This window comes from Aethalodelphis obliquidens, unplaced genomic scaffold (genome assembly GCF_003676395.1).
Source record: "Aethalodelphis obliquidens isolate GAN/ISIS:26980383/991018 unplaced genomic scaffold, ASM367639v1 scaffold8, whole genome shotgun sequence".
Classification (NCBI taxonomy): Eukaryota; Metazoa; Chordata; class Mammalia; order Artiodactyla; family Delphinidae; genus Aethalodelphis; species Aethalodelphis obliquidens.
Window position 1 is genome coordinate 38,098,228 of NW_020837952.1, and position 23,733 is coordinate 38,121,960.

The 23,733-nt window shown below is 44.4% G+C and overlaps 1 protein-coding gene across 3 annotated transcripts; it reads left to right on the forward strand.

The window, feature by feature from the left end:
- Positions 1 to 1,236: 1,236 nt before the first annotated feature.
- Positions 1,237 to 7,417, forward strand: SOCS2 (suppressor of cytokine signaling 2). 3 transcript variants are annotated; one of them, XM_027107190.1, is made up of 4 exons: positions 1,523 to 2,528; positions 2,872 to 3,174; positions 3,960 to 4,320; positions 5,953 to 7,417. In XM_027107190.1, exons 3-4 carry the CDS (start codon positions 4,182 to 4,184, stop codon positions 6,408 to 6,410), a joined length of 597 nt encoding a protein of 198 aa, XP_026962991.1. In that variant the 5' UTR covers positions 1,523 to 2,528; positions 2,872 to 3,174; positions 3,960 to 4,181; the 3' UTR covers positions 6,411 to 7,417. The 3 variants fall into 3 exon arrangements, with proteins under 3 accessions (XP_026962992.1, XP_026962991.1, XP_026962990.1); XM_027107191.1 differs by lacking the exons at positions 1,523 to 2,528; positions 2,872 to 3,174 and adding an exon at positions 1,237 to 1,498; XM_027107189.1 differs by lacking the exon at positions 2,872 to 3,174.
- Positions 7,418 to 23,733: the final 16,316 nt, after the last annotated feature.

Here is a 23,733-nt window from a genome sequence, read left to right on the forward strand (position 1 = left end):
GTTTTTGCCCACATGCATACATACTTCTATAGTGTCAAAATCATAGCATGGATACAATTTCATATTGTACTTTTTTTCACTTAACATGATCTCATAAATATTTTCCTAAGTGGCTCCCATATGTGCTTCCTGGGGCCAATAAAATGCAGGGCATTGCTGAGACCTTTCAGAAACAAAAGTTAAAAATCCTACTTTGGTACAAAGCTTGGTGCCCCTACAGCTGGCATTGTGTTTATTGCAATCTTTGTGGACGTGACTCTCTGTGGATGTGACTTTGAGCTGGGCCCTGAATGATGAGAGTCTGCCATGCACCCAGTCTGGGGAGGGGCATTCCAGGAAGTGAGGAGGGTGTGTGCAAAGGTCCTTAGGAAGCTACAGGAAAGCACGTTAAGAAGTGCTGCTGGCAGGTCCATTTCAATTGACAATTAAATAGAAATTATTTTATCTTTGTAAAATTTTAAAAGTATCTTTAAACTACAGAAAAGTGGGTACACCCTTCCTCTGGGATGCTCTACCAAGGAAGGAGAGGTCAAATGGAATAATTTAGAGCATAATGAACCCTAGTAGATGTAGTGGCTCCTAAAGGTTCTGGGCCTCAGACTAGACACAAACTCCACATGGAATCTTATTTTTTCATTCATACCAGTCCGTCACCCAGAACCAGAGTCCAGTCCCTTAATTTTATAGAAAAGGTCTAGGGTCCAAGGACGATAAGCGACTTGTGCAAAATTATTCATCTCCATTATAGAGGGTTTTAACTAGGATTCAATTAGCTCTGCCCTCCAGATCAGACTCTAAGAAACAAAACATGATTCAGTGCACGCGACTCCATCGTTGACAAAACCCTTTGTTAGCTGGGAAATGCAACCCCCCCTTCCTCTCCAGCTAATCTGCCTGTCATTTGCATAATTATTTACTCAAAAGCAGGAAAATTATTGAGAAAAACCGTTTGTCCAGGACTCCCGGCCTGAAGGCAGGAGCTGGTTTATGCTTCCTCGCAGAGCCAGCAGGGGGGTGCACCAGGCAAGGTTTGTGAGCCGCGCCTTCCCCTACGCCCCCTCCCCTTTCCTCGCCCAACTTCCCTATGGCCAACGCTTCAACTAAAAGTGGCCCTTGACCTTTCAAGCTTTTGAATAGTGATGCAATAGAATAGTATTTCAAAGAAAAATGGTTATCGAAATTTTGGATCCGGTTTTCCCATGAGTGTTAATGGTTTTTAAAAAGTAGGTCACATTTAAAGTAGGTCACATTTCGGAGGCGGACGTGCAGGGAAGGAGATGAGTTTCAACTGAGGCCAGGTGGCCTTCAACTAGGTGGGAGGAGGTGAGGGTCCCTGGGCAGGGAAGAAGAGCTGGGATCTTTCCGCATTTCCGGGCCCCGGGTGCAAGCTCTGCGGGAAATCGCAGAGTCGAGCGCTCTCGGCCTGCGGACACCGAGACGGGCCGGCCAGGACCACCAGGGCGCGCGGGTCTGGGCGCCCCCTCCGCGATCGGCGCAGGTGAGCCGAAGGGCCTCCGGGTGGCCGGAAGGAGACTACGGAGCGGCGAGGAGGAGGAAGGGACAGAGGAGCTGGGCTGGGCCGGTGCGGGAGACAGCGAGCAAGACCGCCACGGGGAGGAGACAGAGCGGCCGGCGCCGTTTAACGAGGCGCCGCTCTACGCCCGCTGGCAGCCTTCTAGGACCGGACCCGAGAGGACCGCCATCAGCCCGCTCCCTCCGGGTCCCGGGCGTGGGCGCGGGGGTGCTGAAGAGGGAGCTCTCCCACTCCATTAATGTGTCTTAGAGCGGGAGGGGCCCTTTCCGAGGATCTCTAGTCTCTCCAGCCACCACCACCCCGAAAATGTGCGGCCTGGAAAGTCGCCTAGAGAAGGCGCGGAGGGGATGGAAAAGACAACCAGCCGCGGCGGGCCGAGGGGCGAGAACGTCTGCTAACCGCTCGACTCCGGCGCACAGCTTGCATGGGTTGGGCGCAAGCTCCAGCCGCCGAAACCGGGACGGTGATGGCCTGGTTCTTCTCCTGCGCGTCTCCGAGAACTCCGGGGCGTGGGGTCAGAGAAGGGCGGATTCCCAGGCATCCACCCCGCCCTGGCCGGCGCCCGAACGCTCTGAGCCCGTCTCTCCTGAAGCCTGCGCATTAGCACCGGAGTCTCTTTAAAGCAGTAGCGGGGGCCGCGGTCACGTGAGGTGGATTCCTGGAAAGTTCCTGGAAAGCGGCCTCCGCAGCCGCGGGGCGGGGCGCGCGGGGAGCGCGGACTAGGGAGAGAGGCGGGGAGCGAGGGAGGCGCGTAGGTCTGGGAAGTCGCGCGCACACAGCGCTCCGGGGACAGACATTTAACTCTTGTCTAGTCTCGCCGCCGCCGCGGCTCGCGGGCCTTGGGCTTCCCTTGAAGCATGAGCCTTCTCGCCCGCCGCCACTGGCACTGCGCGGGCCGCGGACAGTGCGCGCCGGGGCCCCGGGCGCACAGCCTCAGGATCCCCGTCGCCTACAGCTGGGGCGCCGGAGGAGCTCGGGCAGGGGCCCGCGGCAGGTATCGGGCTGGGGAGCTCAAGGGCTCCGCCCCTAGGAGGGCTGGGGAGGGCACTGGGGCGCGGCCGAGAGAGCGGGGCAGCCTTGGCTTCCGCAGTTTCGAGCCTCTGGGCTAGAGAGCCCGAGCTGCAGCTCTGCCCCGAGGCTGGGAGCTACTGCCTGCTTTCTCCAGTTCTTTCCCGGCGTCTGGAAGTCTCCAGAGTTTTTGTTTTTGTTTTTCCTCCCCTAAACTGCCATCCAGATTAATAATCCTCCTAATAAGCTGATCTCCCGCTCCTCCCCACCCGCCTACCTCCCGCCCTCTTTCCTCCCTCCCTCTCTCCTTCTCATCTCCTTGGTTGCAGCCGGAGGGAACCCAGCAGCTGCCCCGGGTCGGGGGTGTCCGAGCCCGGAGGGGGTGTTAGAGCCCGGCGAATCGAGGCGATGGTCCCCGGGGCTCACGTTTGCCCTCTGTGCAGAGAACTCCGGCCGCCCCCGCCGCTGAGCACAGGGCTCGTCACATCCCCAGGCATCTCATTCCCAAATTAAAAGTCAACAGGGGAAACTCGGGCAGACACCCCTCCTCCCGGGCCCCTCCCGGCTCCCCCGCCCCATGCCTGCTGGGGAGGCTGCCTGGTGCGGAGGCGGCAGCGGCGGCCGAGGCCGAGGTAAGGGCTCAGCGTGGGTTGTCTAGCACGTCCCGCAGCGCTCTCTGCCGCCTGCTCGGCCCCCGGCTCGGGTCAGTGCTCGGAGCCCCCGCGCGAGCTGCGCGCTCGGGCAGATTCCTCGACAGCGCTCGCGGCGGCAACAGCAGCCTCAGCCGCCCGGCCTCGGGAGCGGCAGCCACGGCGCCCCCAACCCCTGCCCCAAGCGAGCTCCGGGAAGCGGGGGGAGGGGAGGGAGGCAGCCTCTCCTGCTGTGTTGCGGCAGCTCCCGCACCTCCGCGTCCCGGGCTGCAGGCTCTGCCCGGGAAGCCCCGCGGCGCTGTAGGGCCGGGAACTAGGTTTGTGCGGGGTGCTTCCTCCTGGGGCTCCCCGGGCTGTGCGGAGTGTGAGATAGGAATGCCAAGTGGGGACCTCTCCTGTTCTTTCCTTTTTACATTTTTCTACTTGTCCTTGACTGAGGCCTGTTTACCACCGTACCCGCAGGTGACTCTTTGCTCTTCTCATCTCCTTGTCTGCGATTTCAGCGAGCAGCCCTGGGCGGGAAATAAGCCGGTTCGCCACCCTCATCCTGTCCCCCGCCCCAACTCTTGCGTCTTGGATCCCTGCTCTCTCTTTATCCTTCTTTCTCTAGAACGGGCCAGGGCAGTAACTGGATGCTCGGGGTTAAATGGTTCAGGAGCGCAGACGCGGAGGATTCCCGGGATTTTCCACGTCTCTGTCCCTCCACCCACGCCCCGGCCGCAGGGGTCCAGTTCCGACTGACCCAACCCTCCACTTTCTCTTTGCAGGCAAACTGTGCGTGACCGCGCCTGCGGGGGATTTTGCTATCCGTGCACCGGGACCCGGGGAGGAAGAACCAGCGGCTCCCCATTACCTCCCCCTCCATTTCCATTTCGCGGACCCCTCAGGGACTCGTTTTGGGGTTTCCACTGACTTCTAAGAAGGACGCGTGCCCCTCTCTGACCCCAGCTCGGGCGGCCACCTGTCTTTGCCGCGGTGACCCTTCTCCCATGACCCTGCGGTGCCTCGAGCCCTCCGGGAATGGCGCGGAAGGGACGCAGAGCCATTGGGGGACCTCGGGGTCGGCGGAGGAGCCGTCCCCGGAGGCGGCGCGTCTGGCGAAGGCCCTGCGGGAACTTAGTCACACAGGTAGGGAGCGGACCGGCCGCAATGCGTGCGAGAAGGGGGCGCCTCCCCAAAGACAAGGATGCGGTTGTGCTAGCGAGGCTGGGAAGCAATCGCTACCCTCCCCGCCCCAGATCAGGGAACCGCGGGGAGAATGCCCCTACGGACCTGGATCCTTGGAATGCGAAAGAAAAGTGGTTCTCGGGGGACTCAGAGGCCTAGGGGAGGTTAGAGCGCTAGAAGGGCTCTTTGGAAATAGACTCTTAGGGCGCTGGAATTTTTGCTATTTTCCGCGGCCGTTTGGGGGTCGGCACTCGGGCTCGGACCTTAGCCGGAGAAAGTGCCCGGCTCCTTTCCTGTCCGCGGGGTGAGAGGGCGGCGAGTGGGCGCTGCGCTGCCCGCAGCTTCAGCTGCATCTGGCTCCCGGGCCGGGCAGCCGCTGCAGCCTGGAATCTTGGCGGCCAAGTTCGGGGACCGACTGATTGCCGCTCAGGACTGCCGCAAAGCCGGGAGGAGGGCGGGCTGCGAAGCCCCAGCCGAGCTTGGCCTCGCTTGTTTCAAGTGCAGTCTTGCGCTTTGCGCGGCTCGCTGTCGTCTCTCGGCATCTGAAAGAAGAAAAGATGGAAAAAAAGATTCTGGCAAACCTGCAGGCTTTCAAAATCAGGATCCTCAAAGCTTACGTTTGGGGCAAAGTTGAAGTTTTGGTAGCAGTAGGGAGAAGGAAAAGTTCCTTCACTTGCGGTTCCGGTCTTTCCGTGCAGGCCACGGGCTTTCCCTCTGCGGGAGGAACCGGCAGATTGCAGGTACCCGAGCAAGTTTTTTTTTTGGAGGGAGGGGGAGCATTGTTCAAACTTTTAAACTGTAAGATGTTGCTAAGTCACTTTTGAAAACGGGATGGGAGATGGAACTGGCAGGTAGACTCGAGAATGCTGGGGAGACCGACGGTTGTGATTGGATTTGAATTAGGGCAAAGTCCAAAAGAGTTTATGGAAGACTGTAAACTGGAAGTACTAACTATCAATTGGGCTTTCTCTCATTTCTCAATGACTGATAAGGTAGTTGTAATCAAAGCAGCGAACAGAAGCTATTGTATCATACTAGAACTGCCCTCTTAAAACAAGTAAATAGCGGTGCTTTACGGGACTTTGAAAAGAGAGATGGACGCAGCCGCTAACAGATTTGGGGAGAGTGGGAGTGGACACCAACCATTCAGAAAGTTGCTTCTTTTTATCTTGTTGGTATTAACTGGAGTTGGGTTTTCCACTTTTTTAAGGGCGTGGCTTTTATTTCTAACTTCTGACTTAATTTACATTAAATCTTTGATTTCACTTGACTAGTGGAGAAGCATCATGCCCGGTCAGCCAGTGTGTCATACTGCGAACATTCTTTTGTTTCGTTAGGAGAAAGTCTTAAGAGAGTTTAAAGAACAGCTACAGAAAGTTACTTTTAAAAAAGAAAACTGGCTTGCAGTTTGTTCAGAAAATAAAATGGACCTATGTTTTCATCAGATTTCTATAGAAAGTATTTATGGTAGCCTCTTTCACACACTTCTTTTTAGAGCTAGAAAAATTGTTGCCAAGTATTTACCCTATTTTAAAAATTCTCTATAATAACTATTTTACTCTCTTTTCTTTTTCTTTTGAACAAAAACCCCAGGTTGGTACTGGGGAAGTATGACTGTTAATGAAGCCAAAGAGAAATTAAAAGAGGCACCAGAAGGAACTTTCTTGATTAGAGATAGTTCGCATTCAGACTACCTACTAACAATATCTGTTAAAACATCAGCTGGACCAACTAATCTTCGCATCGAATACCAAGATGGGAAATTTAGATTGGACTCTATCATATGTGTCAAGTCCAAGCTTAAACAATTTGACAGTGTGGTTCATCTGATCGACTACTATGTTCAGATGTGCAAGGATAAGCGGACGGGCCCAGAAGCCCCCCGGAACGGCACTGTTCACCTTTATCTGACCAAACCGCTCTACACATCAGCACCACCTCTGCAGCATCTCTGTAGACTCACCATTAACAAATGTACCGGTACCATCTGGGGACTGCCTTTACCAACAAGACTAAAAGATTACTTGGAAGAATATAAATTCCAGGTATAAGTGTTTCTCTTTTTCTAAACATGCCTCCTATAGAGTATCTCCGAAAGCAGCTATGTAAAAAGAGAACCAAAACTTGAGTGACGGCTCTGGATAACTACGCAGAATTCTAAGAACAGCTGAAGTCAATCTAATTTAAATGTGTGGAGGGGTAGCTAGGTATTTAAAGTTCCCCCAGATATTTTCACCTGAGTGATGCTTCCCTTCCTAAGGCTGACCAAGACCAGTTTATCCTTTTAAGTTAAAAATAAAACGTCCCAAGTAAAGGCTGAAGGAACACTTTATCAGAACTCTGCCTTTCTGAGGTTCCTGTTAGGTGGAAGGTGCCAGCACCGGCAGTAGAGAAGGAGCTCCACTTAGGAGTGCTGAAGAAGTGGAAGGAACCAAACTGACACAGGCTTAACTTCAATTTTGTATGCCTGGTGATCAGAGTCTATTTTAGGACATTTGATACTTTGCATTCTGATGTACTTAGGAGATTTGTTAAACAGATATGCTTGTGAGTATTTATCCTTCATTTTATGCAATTAACCAAATCAACCAAAAAAAGTGACCATGAAATCCTGTATTTGTCTTTTTACTACATGTATGAACTCTCTCATGTGAATGAGTACTGTAGTAATCCATTTCAAGGGAGCCTTATTTCAGAAATATTTCAAACTGGTGCAAATGGAAAAGACTTCTTTTCCTCTAAGGCTAAAGACAAGAATGTCATGCTATACAGGTGCAACTCAATCCCTGTTAATAAAACCATGTAGATAGAGACATTTTACCCTTTGAAGTAGCTGTGTCCCACAACCTGTTGCCATTGATTTTTCAGAAATGGCTTTAGAAATTTCCAAGTGGTCTAACCATGGACATTAGCAATTGTCTCCCTTCTACCATGTAGAATACTCTGACTTAATTTTCTTCCAGATATAGGGGGATACCTGCCTGTTTTTCAAAGTGTTTATTTACTGCTGTTACTATTTGATTAGAATGTATTAAATAAAAAAACCTGACTTTCACAAGTTGCACTTAATTACTTTGAATCGGAGAGGACATACACTTTCATGGTAATAGAGGGTTGCCATAAAAACTTACGTCAAGTGAAATAACTAAGTATTCAGCCAGAGGTAGAACGTTACTTGCCCTTCTCTAAAGTTACAGGTCACACTTCCCCTTTGCATTTTGGAAAGCATGGTTTAGAAACTACAAGAATTGCCAAGTGGCCTGGTCTTTTACAACTTGAAAAGGCATAATACTAACACCGGTTGTGTTTCCGAAAAACCTGGTTTAGAAATTACAAAAATTTTTACAGGTTGAATAGGCACAATACAAAATACAAAGTAAGAGTTTTATGGCCTTTTTTTTTTTTTTTTTTTTTTTGCCACACGGTCTCACGACTGTTGCAAATGCACCATCTTTTCTGGAGTTCAGACATTATTCATTTTGCTGCCTTTAAAACAAAATGTGCTGCATAGCTGCGTACTATGGTGTGTCACTGGGAAGGTGAGCCTAGTATATGATGTGTGTGCCCCAAGTGAACAAGAGAATTCAGTTATAAATTATAGTAAAACCTGCTAATCGCATATCGTGAAAATATGAATATTTTCATGAAGCTCTTAAAAACCGGTTTTGTGCCTGGAAGGAAAACATAACTGTGCGTGTCCAAACAGCAGAGCCAAACACAAAAGATTGCTAGGTGTGCCTTAGGAAGAATTTATTTGTAACCTAAAATTTACAGAAGAGCTAGACTTTTAAGGTCTGGCCTCTGATGGGGAGGTAACCTTCTCATTAGGATTCTCAGAGTCTGTGCTTTATGTACCCTCTTTTTGCACCGAGAACCATTGTGTGGTGTGGGACGTTTGGCTTTTCTGGCAAAACTTCCACATGATCAGTGCCAAGGGGCTTTGTGGAATTTCTTTAAGGTCTTTTGCATTTCTGTCCTCGTTGTTTCAAACACTCTGCTACCTCTCAGTTATTGAGAGTTGGATGTATAGTGGGGTGTGAGTACCCGTGGCATTGTGGAAAGTTCTTCTTAATGGCTATCAAGTGACTGATTACAAGAAAACCAGAGGACAGCAAAAACGTCTCTGGATTGTGCTGTGGAACTATTGTTGCCTTATGTTTCGATCTTCCCTATTCCAAGTAAGTCGATAAGCATCAGGAAACAGTTCCCCCCCCACCCCGTTTTTTTGGTTTTGTTTTGTTGTTTGTGTGTTGTTGTTTTTACAGTTAGTAACATCATTGATTTATTGAGTTTATTGTGTCCCAGATGCTCGCTCAGCACGTTCCATGCATTATCTCATTTAATCGTCACACTGAGCACAGTACAGTGATTACAGGAGGTATATCTTCTAATTTGTGAGTGAGGAGGCATTCCAGGAATATCCTAGTCCTTTTTATTCCTGGAGAGGAATTACGAAGAGCAATTTACTGCTATTTCTACATTGATCCAGATGAACAAGTTAGAGCAGGCTGTAAGAGGAACCCTCAGCCTTTTTACTGGTGCCTCAACGGGAAAAGTATAGGTATCTTAATTAGCGTTGTGCCCTGTGGGATTGGAGCTAGCTTGGCCTAGTGGTTTTTTCCTAGCGTCGGGGTGGGTCAGGAGGGGGTTAACTGTTTTACCTGCTGTCTGGTAAGTGATGCCAGTTACCAATTATCGGTCACCCCATTTTACAGACTGGACAACAAAAGAGTTAAGAATGTACACTTGTCTAAATTATTCTCAACAGAATCAGAAAAAATATCAGTGTTCTCCTTTTATGAAGGGCAGTTTGGGGCATCAGTAAGGGTTTGTTACTGTCGTTATTGTTGAGGAATATAGTATACAGGGCTTACATCTCCACAGATTTAAAATATTTTGATCTGAGTTTCCATTCTGAGCAGAGTTGAGGCGGTGGAGTTTTTCATTCCATCTCAGTGGGCACTGGGGACTGCTTTTTAGGGACTTGGAGGTTTTTTAGGGCTTTGGACAGTGGAGAAAAGGCGGTTCAGCTTATGAGCTGAGAGGTCTTTTCTGGTGTGTCAATAAGAAAGTCTTGACTTCATAGCAATTATGTAATCCAAATAGGTAACAGAATGGGACAGTTGTTTGGGAGTGTTTATTTTCTTGGGAAGGATTTTTCTCTGCTTTTAGAAAATTGTACTCTGGGAGGAGGGTAGGAGAGAGACACGTCATCAAATAATCCATGGGATGGAATGTCCCAGGACCAGGCCATGCCCTTCTCAGCTGAGGGTTTAGGCACAAGGAATGGGGGTGGAGTGGCAGTGGTGACATCTAACAGCTAGGCAGAGGCCCTTCTGTGTCCGAGGTTTCTAGCCTTTGGAGCAAAAAAGTGTTGTCATTCATTCTAGGCCTTTTGTTTACTAAGTGGCCTGCATTCTCCTCTCCCAATTTTTTCACTTCCTAGAATAAAGCTTGAAACCACTTTTCAGATGACATAATTTAGTTCCATCATTTTACTGAGGAAGACACCCAGCCCCGGGGAGATCAGGAGAATCGCGTGCACATGTACACAGAGACACACACACCATCAACCCAGCAAGTCAAGGGCGGAGTCCATATTGGAACACAGATATTTTAAACTCAGGTTTAGTATTTGTAAAAGCTGCACCCTCCTACCCTTTGTTTCAATCATCAGTACTTTTCCTTGGCGACCCTGTACGCCCTACAGTTCTTTGAACATTGGGTTTTCCTTCCTTTGGAATTTAGACAGCGGGCCTTGGGAATACTCTGCGGGCTAATTCCCGATTCTTGGCTCCTTCCACCGAACTCTGGAAGAATCAGCTTCTGCTGGTTTCCATATTTTGATTCACATCAGAGTTTTGCATTAATTTTTAACTCCTCAACGTTTCTAATCTACTTGCTGTTTTAAAATCGAAACCCTGCCATCCATGCTGTTTTGTGATCTCATTTTTGCCTCTGCCAGATGTGACTCACGCCCAGCTGGTGACGCCTGTTGGCCCAGTCAATGCCTACCCTCCTGTCCTCACCAGGGGAGCCATTCTTTCTTTCGCCCACTCTTGGTCCTAATGGCTCAGTTCATTCCTGCCTTACTTTCCCCCTTTGGTAGCATGAGGTTGCTCTGTTTGCTTGTCTGACCCAGCCCTGCTGGCCAGATCATACTCCAGTGAAAGGGGGTAGTTAATTACCTTCTCCCAGAGTTGGGTAACTGAGTGATTTAGGATCGGTAAGATTAAATCTGACTCTTTGTCTCATTCTTTGATTCCTTTCAGGTTTTGAAACAACTAGCCAGCCCCAAATGCCACGCTTTTGTCATGTGCATTTTTTAACTCTTTTTATGTAAAGTATCAGAAGCTGCTTCTTCACTAGGCTGCCCTTCATTTGAATGGAATGGAAACACCCTCTGTTCCTTCCCTTCTGGATATCTATCTGTAAAAATGAATCTGTGATAGTTTCGTTTCACTCTCCTATGTAGGCATGGTTTTCTTGTATTCTCATCTTCACATATTTTTGATGTTTCTAATTTTTTCCTCTATGTGGCTTGAGTTCAGGTTACTTTATTACTAAAGTAAAGTAACAGCTGTTGCCACAGAAGCTTCTTAAAAGCCCCAGAGTACCAAATGCCTAGATAGTAAGTCAGCTGAAATCATGGAGCAAAACCTGGATATTCCTTCGGGAGCTTTGTCAACGAGAGAGGCTGGATCACACGAGTGTTGTCACAGAGAATGGGGTTGCATCAATAAACATCTACTGAGCCATAAAACTGCTTTCATAGACAATTCTCACTCTGAACTGCATCCTTAACTTATAGGAACTCTGACTTGCCCTAGAGATCAGGAGCATATTTCGTGAAGTATTATTACTCATGTAGTGCTGCCTCTGTTAAAAACAGAGGGAAGGGGAAGGCAAGCTAGAGTCCTAGTGAGAGGGAAGGAAATATTGCCAGCTGCCTTCCTCTTCTGTCTAAGCATAGATACCACCCAAGGAGCCCCTTTCCTATGGCAGAGAGAGTGAGGCTTCATCACAGAACTTCATAAAATTTATCTCTCTCCAGTTTCCGACCACGTTAAGATAAAAACTTACATTTTGCTAAACGGTTTTCCCTTCGGTTAGTTTGGTGTGCTTTTTCCTGTTTAGATTTTGGTCCAGAGAGCTGCTGTGATCTTTAACATTCAGAAAAATATTTTCCCTGTTTATTTCTATCCAGGGGAGTTGTCTGATTTCCCATTTTAACATGCCCTCTGCCATCTTTTTAAAAGTTGAACTATAGTTGATGTACAATATTATGTTAGTTTCAGGTGTACGACACAGTGATTTGACATTTAAATAAAATTCGATCATTTTGAAGTGATCACCACAAGTCTAGTAAACATTTGTCCCCATACGAAATCATTACAGTATTATTGACCATGTTCCTTATGCCGCATTTTACATCCCCTTGACTTATTTTATAACTTGAAGTTTGTACCTCTTAATTCCCTTCACCTGTCCTGCCCATCCCCCTCCACCCGTTTGTTTTATCTATGGGTCTGTTTTCATTTTGTTTTGTTTGTTTTGTTTTTAGATTCCACATATAAGTGAGATCATATGGTATTTTTCTCTGACTTATTTCACTCAGCATAATACCCCCAAGGTCCATCCATGTTGTCACAAAAGGCAAGATTTCATTCTTTTTTGTTTTAAAGGCTGAGTAGTATTCCATTGTGTGTGTGTGTGTGTGTGTGTGTATATATATATATATATATATCTCACATCTTATTCATCTATGGCTGCACACTTTGGTTCTTTCCATATGTTTGCTATTGTAAGTATACTGCAATGAACATGGGGATGCACATATCTTTTCAGTTTAGTGTTTTTGTTTTCTTTGGGTAAATACCCAGGAGCGGAATTGCTGAATTGTATGGTAGTTCTAGTTTTAATTTTTTCAGGAATCTCCATACTGTTTTCCAAAGTGGCTGCACCAGTTTATATTCCCACCAGCAATGCATGATGGTTCTTTGCTCCACATCTTCGCTAACATTTGTTATTTGTTGTATTTTTTGATGATGGCCATTCTGACAGGTGTGAGGTGGTGTCTCATTGTGGTTTTGATTTGCATTTCCCTGATGATTAATGACATTGAACATCTTCTCATGTGCCTGTTGGCCATCTGTATGTCTTCTTTGGAAAAATGTCTATTGAGGTCCTCTATCCATTTTCCCTTCTGGCATTTGATGAACTTGACCCTTCTTAGGTTTCTAGCATAGCTTTTTTTGGCCTCATTTCTATTACCAGGTTGTGGCCATTAATTCTATATTTGATCAGAAAGTATGTTTATATTTTGCACATTTGATTAGGGCATCTGCTCAGTTATCTGCAGTAATAAGGGGCAGAGAGCATAGGGATAATTGAAACTCATAGACACATGGCAGTTTCAGCTTCCTCCCTCTTCAATCTCCTTTGCTAGAACCACTGACAGAAAGATCATCTGCTCTCTCTTTTATTTTCCTTGTCCATCAGGCAATAAGGATGTTAAAAAAACAACAGAGTGACTAAAAAGATGGCAAAAATGAGAAAATTAAGAGGAATGGAGAATCAGTGGTGTGCTGAGGGCTCCTGAGAGCCAGTTGTTAAATGCTTAGGGATTTTGGGAGCTAAATTATTATAAGTGTGTCATTAGTAGATTGAAATCACCCATGGTGGGAGTATTTACACCACAGAAACTGGCAGGCACTACAAATTAAGGCTTCTTTCCCCCCTCTCTGGTTTAATAACATACCACTGATCTATGTGTGTTAATTGAGACCTCACTAGAGTAAGATCAGTTTATTTGTATTCTCATTTGTGTTAAGCCCAGCATTTAGAGTGGAATAGGAATGAACAATTTGGGGAATGAAAGTTTTTTAAAATATATGTGCCAATCCTATAATGGACTACAATGCCTTCTGCTGGTAGATCTGCCAGTCTCTGGATTCAGGGTCTTTTCTTAGTGACAGTAGTATCTGCAGATATCCTTTCAGAGTTTATGAGTAGAGAAGGCTACGACATTCTCACAGTCATATGACCAGTGTGTATAGTAACTTTGTTAGCTCTAACAGATCAGGGTCTCTTTTTGCTTCTAGCTTCATTCATTCATTCATTCATTCCATTATTTAATTTCCTTCTTCCTTTCCTCCCTTCCTGCCTCCTCTGCATTCCTCCCTCCCTCTTCTGTTTTTTTCCTGACAACATTTATTAAGTGCCTACTGTATTATTCACCAGGAATACAAAAGAGTAAAAAGAAAGTTCTAGCATTAAGGGAGCTCTTATAGCCAATGGGAAGTGGGAAGGGATGGAGAGGAGAGGAACTAACATTTATTAAACCATCGAATATGTTTTCTACCTCATACTGTCATTCCATTTAACCCTCCCAGCAAACTGTTAAGGTATGAATTTCTTCATTTACTGAAAATGAAACTGAGGTTTGACTTCCCCAGTAAGTGGGGAAGTCATGGTTCAAACCCAGGTTTTTGTTGGGCTCTGAAGCCCGGTTCTGCCTCTCAGGATACCATGTTGTTTAGGCTCTTTAACCACATGAACAATTTATTGTGAAACGCCAATATAAAGGCAGTAATAATTACCTGTGGACAAGGTGCCGTCAACCTGCTTTGAGGGGTTAGGGAAGACCTTGGAGGAAGGTGCCTTTTGTCTGAGTATTAAAGGGCAGAAAGGAGTCGTTAGACCCCTCGGTGAGGAAGGTCTTTCTCCCACAAGGCTGAAGAGGAGGCAGAGGTAAGTCGGGGCAGATCTTATAGGCCTTGCTGAAGCGCTTGAATTTTATCTGGAGGGCAGTGGATAAAAGCTTTTTAAATGGGGCAATAACTGAACTCGGTTTGTGTTTTATATGATCCCTCTGGAAGGACCCTTTGGAAAATAGCTTGGAACAAAGCTAGAGTGGAGTTAAGGAGACAAGTTAGGTGTGAGGGGATGGGAAGGAGGGGGTGGCTTGGGAGAAGATCAGTGGGAGGGTGCAGACATCGACTCCTTTTCCTTGTCTGCAGGCTCACATTTGCCCTGGAGTTTGGGGCTTTGGGTCCCCCAGATGCATGCTTCCCTTTGAAGGCTGGCTTCCATGCCAGGCAGGCTGAGGTAAGTGGCAGATTCCATTCTCAGGAAAGGAGGAAGTTATGTTACAGTGGGCAGAACCTTGAACTAGCACATGGCAAATGTGGAGTCCACTTCTGGTTCTTTGACCTTGGGTCAAACACTGAATCTCTTAGGGCCTCTTGGTGGCTTCATGCTTTTTGTTCCCTTCCGGTGAGGTACCCCAAGTGCCAAGATACAGGAGCAACCTCTCTGCCATTGGGGTGGGAGTGGCCTGAGAAGGGGCAATCTCCATGTTCCTGTGGAGTCTCAGTTTCGACTTAAGTTGTAATGTAGATTTTGCCTCTGTACCATAATATATTCTCATTTATTTTGAAAAAATAGTAACACCCTCTCAACTCTGTACTTTTTCACAGCTGGAGTCAGTTGACTCCGTTTTCATCCTGGTCAGAAGAATCTGTGTTTTCTCCTGGCTGTGGATCTTTGTGCACTACCCTATAATCATAGAGTTTGGACTTGGGTTTTTAGATCTTGGTTGTGATGAAGAAACAGGAATCTGATGTGTGTCAGCCATGATCACAATAACCCTCTGGATGAATGTTCATTGTTTAGGGACCTGGAGGCCTGTCTGTGCTCTGCTTCCTGGCCAACACAGTAGATGTGCTCCCAGAAAATTGTGGGCAGAGGATATACTTTTGGAAGTCATCTTTCCCACTTACATAGATTTTTCTCAGTTTTGATCAATCATTAATGGATAAAGAAGTCATTGAGTTTTATTTTTCCTTTTCTCTGTCAAACAATTTATTAAAAGGAAAGAAAGAAACCTGCAAAGGACTAAGGAAATTTCTGGACTCTTTGGCATCGTGACAAGAATCTTGGAGCATGAATAATCCTGCCCCAATCTATCATCTTGCATATTGGATTTTCCTGGATATCTTTTAAAGTGGGGCACTGGTCTTGATAGCCTAGGAGGGTGGGAGTGTGCAGAAGTCATAGGCAGAGATACAGCACTGAGCCTGGTAATGGCTGAAAGCTCCCATGAGATCCAGTTTGAAGCTGCATTGGGTAGGCATGGGATTCGCTATGTTCAACACAGGACAGTAAGGCAGTCATTCTATAACCAGCCAACCCTTGGGCTTCCAGGGGACTGGAAAAAGCTAGAACATTTAGTAATACCAGGCAGTGCACTTGACACTTTACAGATACGACCTCAATTAGTGCTCCCATCAAACCTTTGAAGTAGGTTCTGTTTTTATCTCCACTTTAGAGATAAGACTGACACTTAGGCTGATTTAAAGTAGAACTGAGATTTGAATTCAGGCCCATCTAATTCCAAAATCCATGCTTTTATTCACTCTTCTATCCTTTTTCTGAGTAAGCTTACAAGTGCTTTTAAGTTCTGAGGCCTGCAGCCAGCATATACCTCAATGGTGTTTGCTAGGCCATGTACCTTTAAGTCGTATGTAGTTAATATCAAGAGTGCTATGACTTTGCCCAATTTGTAATTATAGTATTATTAGGACTTTGATTTCAGAAGTAATACAAGATCTCCCCAAGCCCTGGGCACCCAGCTTGGAAGGATCCTTTACATCTGAATTTACATCTTTCCTCTCTTCCACTAATCTCCTTTAGAGCTCTATCCAGGACAACCATAACATATCATCTCTTCCCTATCACGCTTTTCCTTTCTCTGGAGGTAAATTATTTGAATAATATGTCAGTCATAATAAGCTAGGTTATGCTGCAAAACAAACAACCCCAAATTCTCAGAGGCTTAAAACAACAAAGGTTTGCTTCTTAAAGTAACACAGATTTCTCTACCCATACATGTGTCACCAGGGAAACTCTTCTCTTAGTCATTCTGGAACCAAGGCTGGCAAAGCAGCTGCCTCCTCAAACGTGATGGGAGCCAGTGGGAAAGGAGAAATTCAAGGATGTCTTGTTGACATTTAAATGCTGTCACTTCTATTCCCAACTCATTGGCCAGAACTCTGCAAAATGGTGCCACCCAACCACCAGGGCCAGGCAGTCCAGTCCTCCATGTGCCCAGGAGGAGGAGAAAAACAGACAAATTAGGTGAGCACCAGTAATAATCACCACATATTTCATGCCATGTATACCTTGCTTCCTTCTTTTTTATTTTTTTTCCTCCCCAGCTTGACCAATTTGACTTCAGGTAAACTTTACAGAACACACATGGCCGCCCCCCCCCCACTTTTTTTTTTAACATCTTTATTGGAGTATAATTGCTTTACAATGGTCTGTTCGTTTCTGCTTTATAACAAAGTGAATCAGCTATATGTATACATATATCCCCATATCTCCTCCCTCTTGCGTCTCCCTCCCACCCTCCCTATCCCACCCCTCTAAGTCTTCACAATGCACCAAGCTGATCTCCCTGTGCTATGTGGCAGCTTCCCACTAGCTGTCTATTTTACATTTGGTAGTGTATATATGTCCATGCCACTCACTTCGTCCCAGCTTCCTCTTCCCCTTCCCCATGTTCTCAAGTCCATTCTCTATGTCTGCGTCATTATTCCTGTCCTGCCCCTACGTTCTTCAGAACCATGGTTTTTTGGTTTTTTTTTTAGATTCCATATATATGTGTTAGCATACGGTAGTTATTTTTCTCTTTCTGACTTACTTCACTCTGTATGACAGATTCTAGGTCCATCCACCTCGCTACAAATAACTCAATTTCATTTCTTTTTATGGCTGAGTAATATTGCATTGTATATATGTGCCACATCTTCTTTATCCATTCATCTGTTGATGGGCACTCAGGTTGCTTCCATCTCCTGGCTATTGTAAATAGAGCTGCAATGAACATTGTGGTACATGACTCTTATTGAATTATGGTTTTCTCAGGGTATGTACCCAGTAGTGGGATTGCTGGGTCATATGGTAGTTCTATTTTTAGTTTTTTAAGGAGCCTCCATACTGTTCTCCATAGTGGCTGCATCAATTTACATTCCCACCAACAGTGCCAGAGGGTTCCCTTTTCTCCACACCCTCTCCAGCATTTATTATTTTGTAGATTTTTTGATGATGGCCATTCTGACTGGTGTGAGTTGAAACCTCATTGTAGTTTTGATTTGCATTTCTCTTATGATTAGTGATGTTGAGCATCCTTTCATGTGTTGGTTGGCAATCTACATATCTTCTTTGGAGAAATGTCTATTTAGGTCTTCTGCCCATTTTTTGATTGGGTTGTTTGTTTTTTTGATATTGAGCTGCATGAGCTCCTTGTAAATTTTGGAGATTAATCCTTTGTCAGTTGCTTTGTTTGCAAATATTGTCTCTCATTCTGAGGGTTGTCTTTTCATCTTGTTTATGGTTTCCTTTGCTGTGCAAAAGCTTTGAAGTTTCATTAGGTCCCATTTGTTTATTTTTGTTTTTATTTCCTTTTTTCTAGGAGGTGGGGGTCAAAAAGGATCTTGCTGTGATTTATGTCATAGAGTGTTCTGCCTATGTTTCGCCTAAGAGTTTTATAGTGTCTGGCCTTACACTTAGGTCTTTAATCCATTTTGAGTTTATTTTTGTGTATGGTGTTAGGGAGTGTTCTAATTTCATTCTTTGACATGTAGCTGTCCAGTTTTCCCAGCACCACTTATAGAAGAGGCTGTCTTTTCTCCACTGTATATTCTTGACTCCTTTATCAAAAATAAGGTGACCATATGTGTGTGGGTTTATCTCTGGGCTCTCTATCCTGTTCCATTGATTTATATTTCTGTTTTTGTGCCAGTACCATACTGTCTTGATTACTGTAGCTTTGTAGTGTAGTCTAAAGTCCAGGAGCCTGATTCCTCCAGCTCTGTTTTCCTTTCTCAAGATTGCTTTGTTTATTTGGGGTCTTTTGTGTTTACGTACAAATTGTGCAATTTTTTGTTCTAGTTCTGTGAAAAATGCCAGTGGTAGTTTGATAGGGATTGCATTGAATCTGTAGATTGCTTTGGGTAGTATAGTCATTTTCACAATGTTGATTCTTCCAGTCCAAGAACATAGTGTACCTCTCCATCTGTTTGTATCATCTTTAATTTCTTTCATCAGTGTCTTATAGTTTTCTGCATACAGGTCTTTGGTCTCCTTAGGTAGGTTTATTCCTAGGTGTTTTATTCTTTTTGTTGCAATGGTAAATGGGAGTGTTTCCTTAATTTCTCTTTCAGATTTTTCATCATTAGTGTATAGGAATGCAAGAGATTTCTGTGCATTAATTTTGTATCCTGCTACTTTACCAGATTCATTGATTAGCTCTAGTAGTTTTCTGGTAGCATCTTTAGGATTCTCTATGTATAGTATCATGTCATCTGCTAACAGTGACAGCTTTACTTCTTCTTTTCTGATTTGGATTCCTTTTTTTTTTTTTTCTTCTCTGATTGCTGTGGCTAAACTTCCAAAATTATGTTGAATAATAGTGGTGAGAGTGGACAACCTTGTCTTGTTCCTGATCTTAGAGGAAATGGTTTCAGTTTTTCACCATTGAGAATGATGTTGGCTGTGGGTTTGTCATATATGGCCTTTATTATGATGAGGTAAGTTCCCTCTATGCCTACTTTCTGGAGGGTTTTTATCATAAATGGGTGTTGAATTTTGTCAAAAGCTTTTTCTGCATCTATTGAGATGATCATATGGTTTTCTCCTTCAATATGTTAATATGGTGTATCACATTGATTGATTTGTGTATATTGAAGAATCTTTGCATTCCTGGAAAAAACCCCACTTATCATGGTTTATGATCCTTTTAATGCTCTGTTGGATTCTGTTTGCTTTTTTTTTGTTGAGGACTTTTACACATAGACTTTTTAACTCCATTCCTCCTTCCTCTTTGTCTTCCAAAACTTTTTCAAGTATTGCAAAAATAATTTCTCTTTTTCCTTTGTGTGAGTCATTTGTGGGCCAAAAGGAAAGGTATTAAGTCTTGAAATGAAATTATACATATTACAGTGTTAGGTACTAGGTACTAGGTACTACTATACATATAATAGATAGGCAACAAGGATTTACTGTATAGCACAAGGAATTACAGTCAATATCTTGTAAAAACTTATAAAGCAATACAGTCTGCAAAAAAAAAAAAAACCCCAACACCCAAATCACTATGCTGTACACCTGAAATTAATGCAATGCAATATTTTAAATCAACTATACTTCAATTGAAAAAAAAAAAGATCTAGGGCTACTATCTTTTGCTGCTGAAATAAACAGAAGTTTCTTCTGATCTTCACAAATACCTCCCTGGGCTTCCTTACCCTGCTAAAATTAAACCTATCTTTCTTCTAATTGTTAATATTCAAGATAAATGATGTTCACATTCACTTCTGCTTACTCTTTTGCTTAACTGGCTATTGCAATAGTATTGAATAGTATTATTTTCTACCACTTTTCAATTAAACATGGAGCCACAGGCACATTACAAATCAAATGCGCTTTTGTATGATCACCGGTTTTAACTGGCTTCTGAGGGAAATTGTATTCTAAATTCTAGACAACTGGTTTGCAAACCTTATTTTGGAATGCAACTATTTTTAGGTTGAGGTCTTTTTATATAGCATATTTATGTATAATCAGAGTACCAGAACAACTGCTGTGTTTTAATGGAGAATTATCTTCTACTGCATTCATGGATGATCTTTGAAAAATTTAGAATATGTGAAATGTCCTTAACGTAAAATTTTATGAACACAGTATTTTGTTTTATACTCCATTTCACTTTTTCTCCATTAACCCAGATTAGACACTGTAATCTTTGCCTTTTCCCTCTTCATATTTAGCTCTTTGATTTATTTAGGCATTCATTCACTGCATCATTCAACAGATATTTTCGGAGCATCTACATGTGCCAGGCAGGAGGCAAAGTCCTAGAGAAAGTTAAAACACAGTCACCACCGTCAGGGAGATTGTGAGTAGTAGGGAGACACACATGCCAGCAATTACAATGCAATACAATAATCTATATAAGAAGGTATGTACAAAGAGCAGTGGAAACTGAGATGAAACACCTGGGTCTGCTTGAGGGCATCAGAGGAGGTGGCTTTCGACCTGGCACTTAAGAAAGAGTTGGCCTGACAAGGAGGGTGAAGGAGTCCCAAGGGGAGAACATACCGTTGTGGGTGGAGCTTCAAATGCAAAAGACGAAACCCAAGTGTGGATAAGCCTCAGTTGGTAAGCAGAGAACAAGGCAAGGGCTTTACCTACCTTTCAGAAGAGTTTGTATTTTACCTGTGAAGCAAGGGAGCTATTGAAGAGTTTTGAGCAGGAGAATGACAGCATAAGATTTGTAGCATTGTGGAGGGTGGTTTGGTCGGCCATGACCCTAGATCAGGGCTTCTTATCCCAGTCCTTTGACTTGCAAGGGACCCATGGATAGAAAGCTTGGGATCTATGAACTTGGACAGGGAAAAAATTAACATTGTCACTAACCTCTAACTGAAATTGAACATTTTTTTCAAATATGAATCTGGGCAACAGATCACAGTAGAATTAGCAGAAGATGTGAGTTTATCACCAACAGAAATCAGGTATTTTGATATAATAATACAGGTGTTGCAGATATCTCAAAATATCCTTTACACTTTTCACTAAACCAAAATTACTGTAGCCAGGGCTTCCCTGGTAGTGCAGTGGTTGAGAATCTGCCTGCCGATGCAGGGGACACGGGTTCGTGTCCCGGTCCGGGAAGGTCCCACGTGCCGCGGAGCGGCTGGGCCCGTGAGCCATGGCCGCTGGGCCTGCGCATCCGGAGCCTGTGCTCCGCAATGGGAGAGGCCACAACAGTGAGAGGCCCGTGTACCGCAAAAAAAAAAAAAAAAAATTACTGTAGGCATTAGACCCACAGCTACATCTTGTACATCTTGTCATTTAATGAATTAATAAAGAAGTATGCATGAACTTATGTCAGAACTTAAAAATAATTTGACATATGCATTTTTTAATAGAATTCATCTTTTGTGATTTGTGTATTTAATTTTATGATGTAAACACAGTATTCTGAGATGGGGTCCACAGTCTTTTCTGGACTGCTGAAGGCGTCAGAAAATGTCAGAACTCATGCATCAGAGGAAGGTGATTGTGGGGAGGTCATTGCAGCCCAAGGCAGTGGTGGGGAGGAGGGCGAAGGGGCAGAATTTGTGGGAGATTCTGGAGACAGAGTGAACTTGATCTGGGACATAAAGCAGAGGGAAGGATCTGCATGTACCCTATTTCCCCCATCAAGTTTCTGGCTAAAGCAGAATTCTTCGTATTGCTTGTTACCTGCTCCTTCCTTCCCTGTGCTATTGTTATGTAGCTCTTACACTTTTATCAAAGTCATACATGCAACGTGGTTCAAAAAAACCAAGGAGTATGGAAAGACATAAGGAAAAACAATCATCCCTTGCTCCCCTCCTCTCCACCTCCAGTCTTACAACTTTTTGAACTCTTAAAGTGGTATCTTCTCTAGCTAGATGGCAAATTCTGTACAGGAAGTGCCTTTTATTCCCCACTATGTTTTTCATTTTACGTATTGAACAAATGACTGATAGATTCCAAAGTCACTTTCTGTTGCAAGGTCACTATGTACATCAAGTATACCATACTTTAGTTACAGAAGTTATACCAATGGTGACATTCTAGGAAATGGTTCTTTTCCCTAAATTCCCATGTTTTGTGTCACTTGTCTTCACATGAAATAACACAGAATGTGCACATAAAAATTCCATTTACTTAGGCTTTCTGGTTGTCTTTGTGAAAGTGAGATTAGTGTGCTAGTGGGTTAAATAATCCTATGGAATCACAAACCAGAAATTGAGAAGGTGGATTTGAAATTTCCACCCATTACTTTTCTTGGTGGGTTGGGGGGCGGGGGTATTACTGTCTTGGTAGCAGTGGTTAATTTCAGCGTTGTTACCCAAGTTGTACACTACAGATGGAGTTGCCCCTGAACCCTTTGGTTGGCTGGCTGAAATTCCTTGCCATGCTTCTTGTGAGGTCCAGGAATGTATAGTTTTGTGGTCTGATATACTTTGATGGTTGCCAGATAAAATTGATGTCTGGCACTTTTTCTAGGAAAAACACATTTAGATGTTTCCAAATTGATTCGTAGGAACTTAGTGTTATTAGAATTTTGTGGCAGAATTTTTTCTCAAGTGGCAGAAGAAATAAAGGAACTTCAGTTTTGAGGGCTGTTAACAGCACCTTCCATTAGTGCCAAAGCTGAGAAGGCTGACAAACAAATCCATTGTTACTATGGATTTATGACAAAAATAAGCAAGTATCTAGACTTTTAAGAGTTACCGATATAGTACAGTTTCAGCTACTGACACTAGACTAGCCCCCAAACTTTTAGAAAAAGGCACATTTTCCCCTTATTTTCTGATAATATTTCTCAATCTAGTAACCAGAGAGACTACTCTGGGGTTAAACCTTGAGATTTGATTGCCATTTACTGTTCTTACTGTTTTATTGGAGGGAGGGAAAGCAAGGCTTGGGAGAAATAGACTGCAGAAAAATTAGCTTCCCAAGTTACACGTGAGAATCACAATCCTTTCCTTCATTTATGTTATAAATATTTGAAGAGCAAGTTAGAGATTGTTTGTGAAGAAATGAGAGAGATTACTAAGTAATATGATGAGTTAATTCTTTAAACGTACTGGCTTCCCCCTTAACACTAACTGGCCAGATAACAAGTTTCTACTTGTGACACTGCAGTTAAGCCTCAGAATACTAGCAGCAAAATGACTATTTTTCAAAAGCTGCTTCATTGAAATATAATTTTAGTGGAGGAATATTTTAGATTTAGAAGAAATATTTAGGCTCCAGAACGTCAAACCCAACATTTCTAAAAGACTTTAATGAGCAGGTTAATGAAGCCCCAGAGGAGAGAAGTTTTATGGTTAATCAAGGAGGTAAAAACCAAGACTCAGTAGGAGAGACTGGAAACAGTTGACTGTGATTTATAGACATAAGACTAGAAACGAAATAGCCCGGGTGGATATTTCTAGGAACTAGTTAAGGGAGAATGAAAAAGACAGGAGTGAGGACAAGAAAGTGTGTCTGTTTGCCGGAGGAGGAATCTTACTTATGAGAATTCCTGCCCTTTCTACATGAGAATTTTCAAACGGAGTTGCTACAGGGGCTGGCTCTAAAGTCTGCGACGTGCACACAGGCTGTTGACAGGGAAGTGATCCTGGCGCCACTGGGTGATGTAGAAAAAGTTCTTTGTGTGTAGCCGGCTTGAGTGCGGAGATCAATCGCGCAATCGCGGCTGTGGCGAGGCAGCTCCTCCCAGGCGCGTCCCGGCGGCGCTGCTCCGGGCTCCTGGATCTCATGGAA

What these genes read in the sequence shown, in the direction of transcription:
- SOCS2 (XM_027107191.1), top strand. Translation starts at nt 4,182, where the DNA reads ATGACCCTGCGGTGCCTCGAGCCCTCCGGGAATGGCGCGGAAGGGACG. An exon ending in GCGGGAACTTAGTCACACAG is followed by an intron (nt 4,321 to 5,952) that starts GTAGGGAGCGGA and finishes CAAAAACCCCAG; the next exon opens with GTTGGTACTGGGGAAGTATG.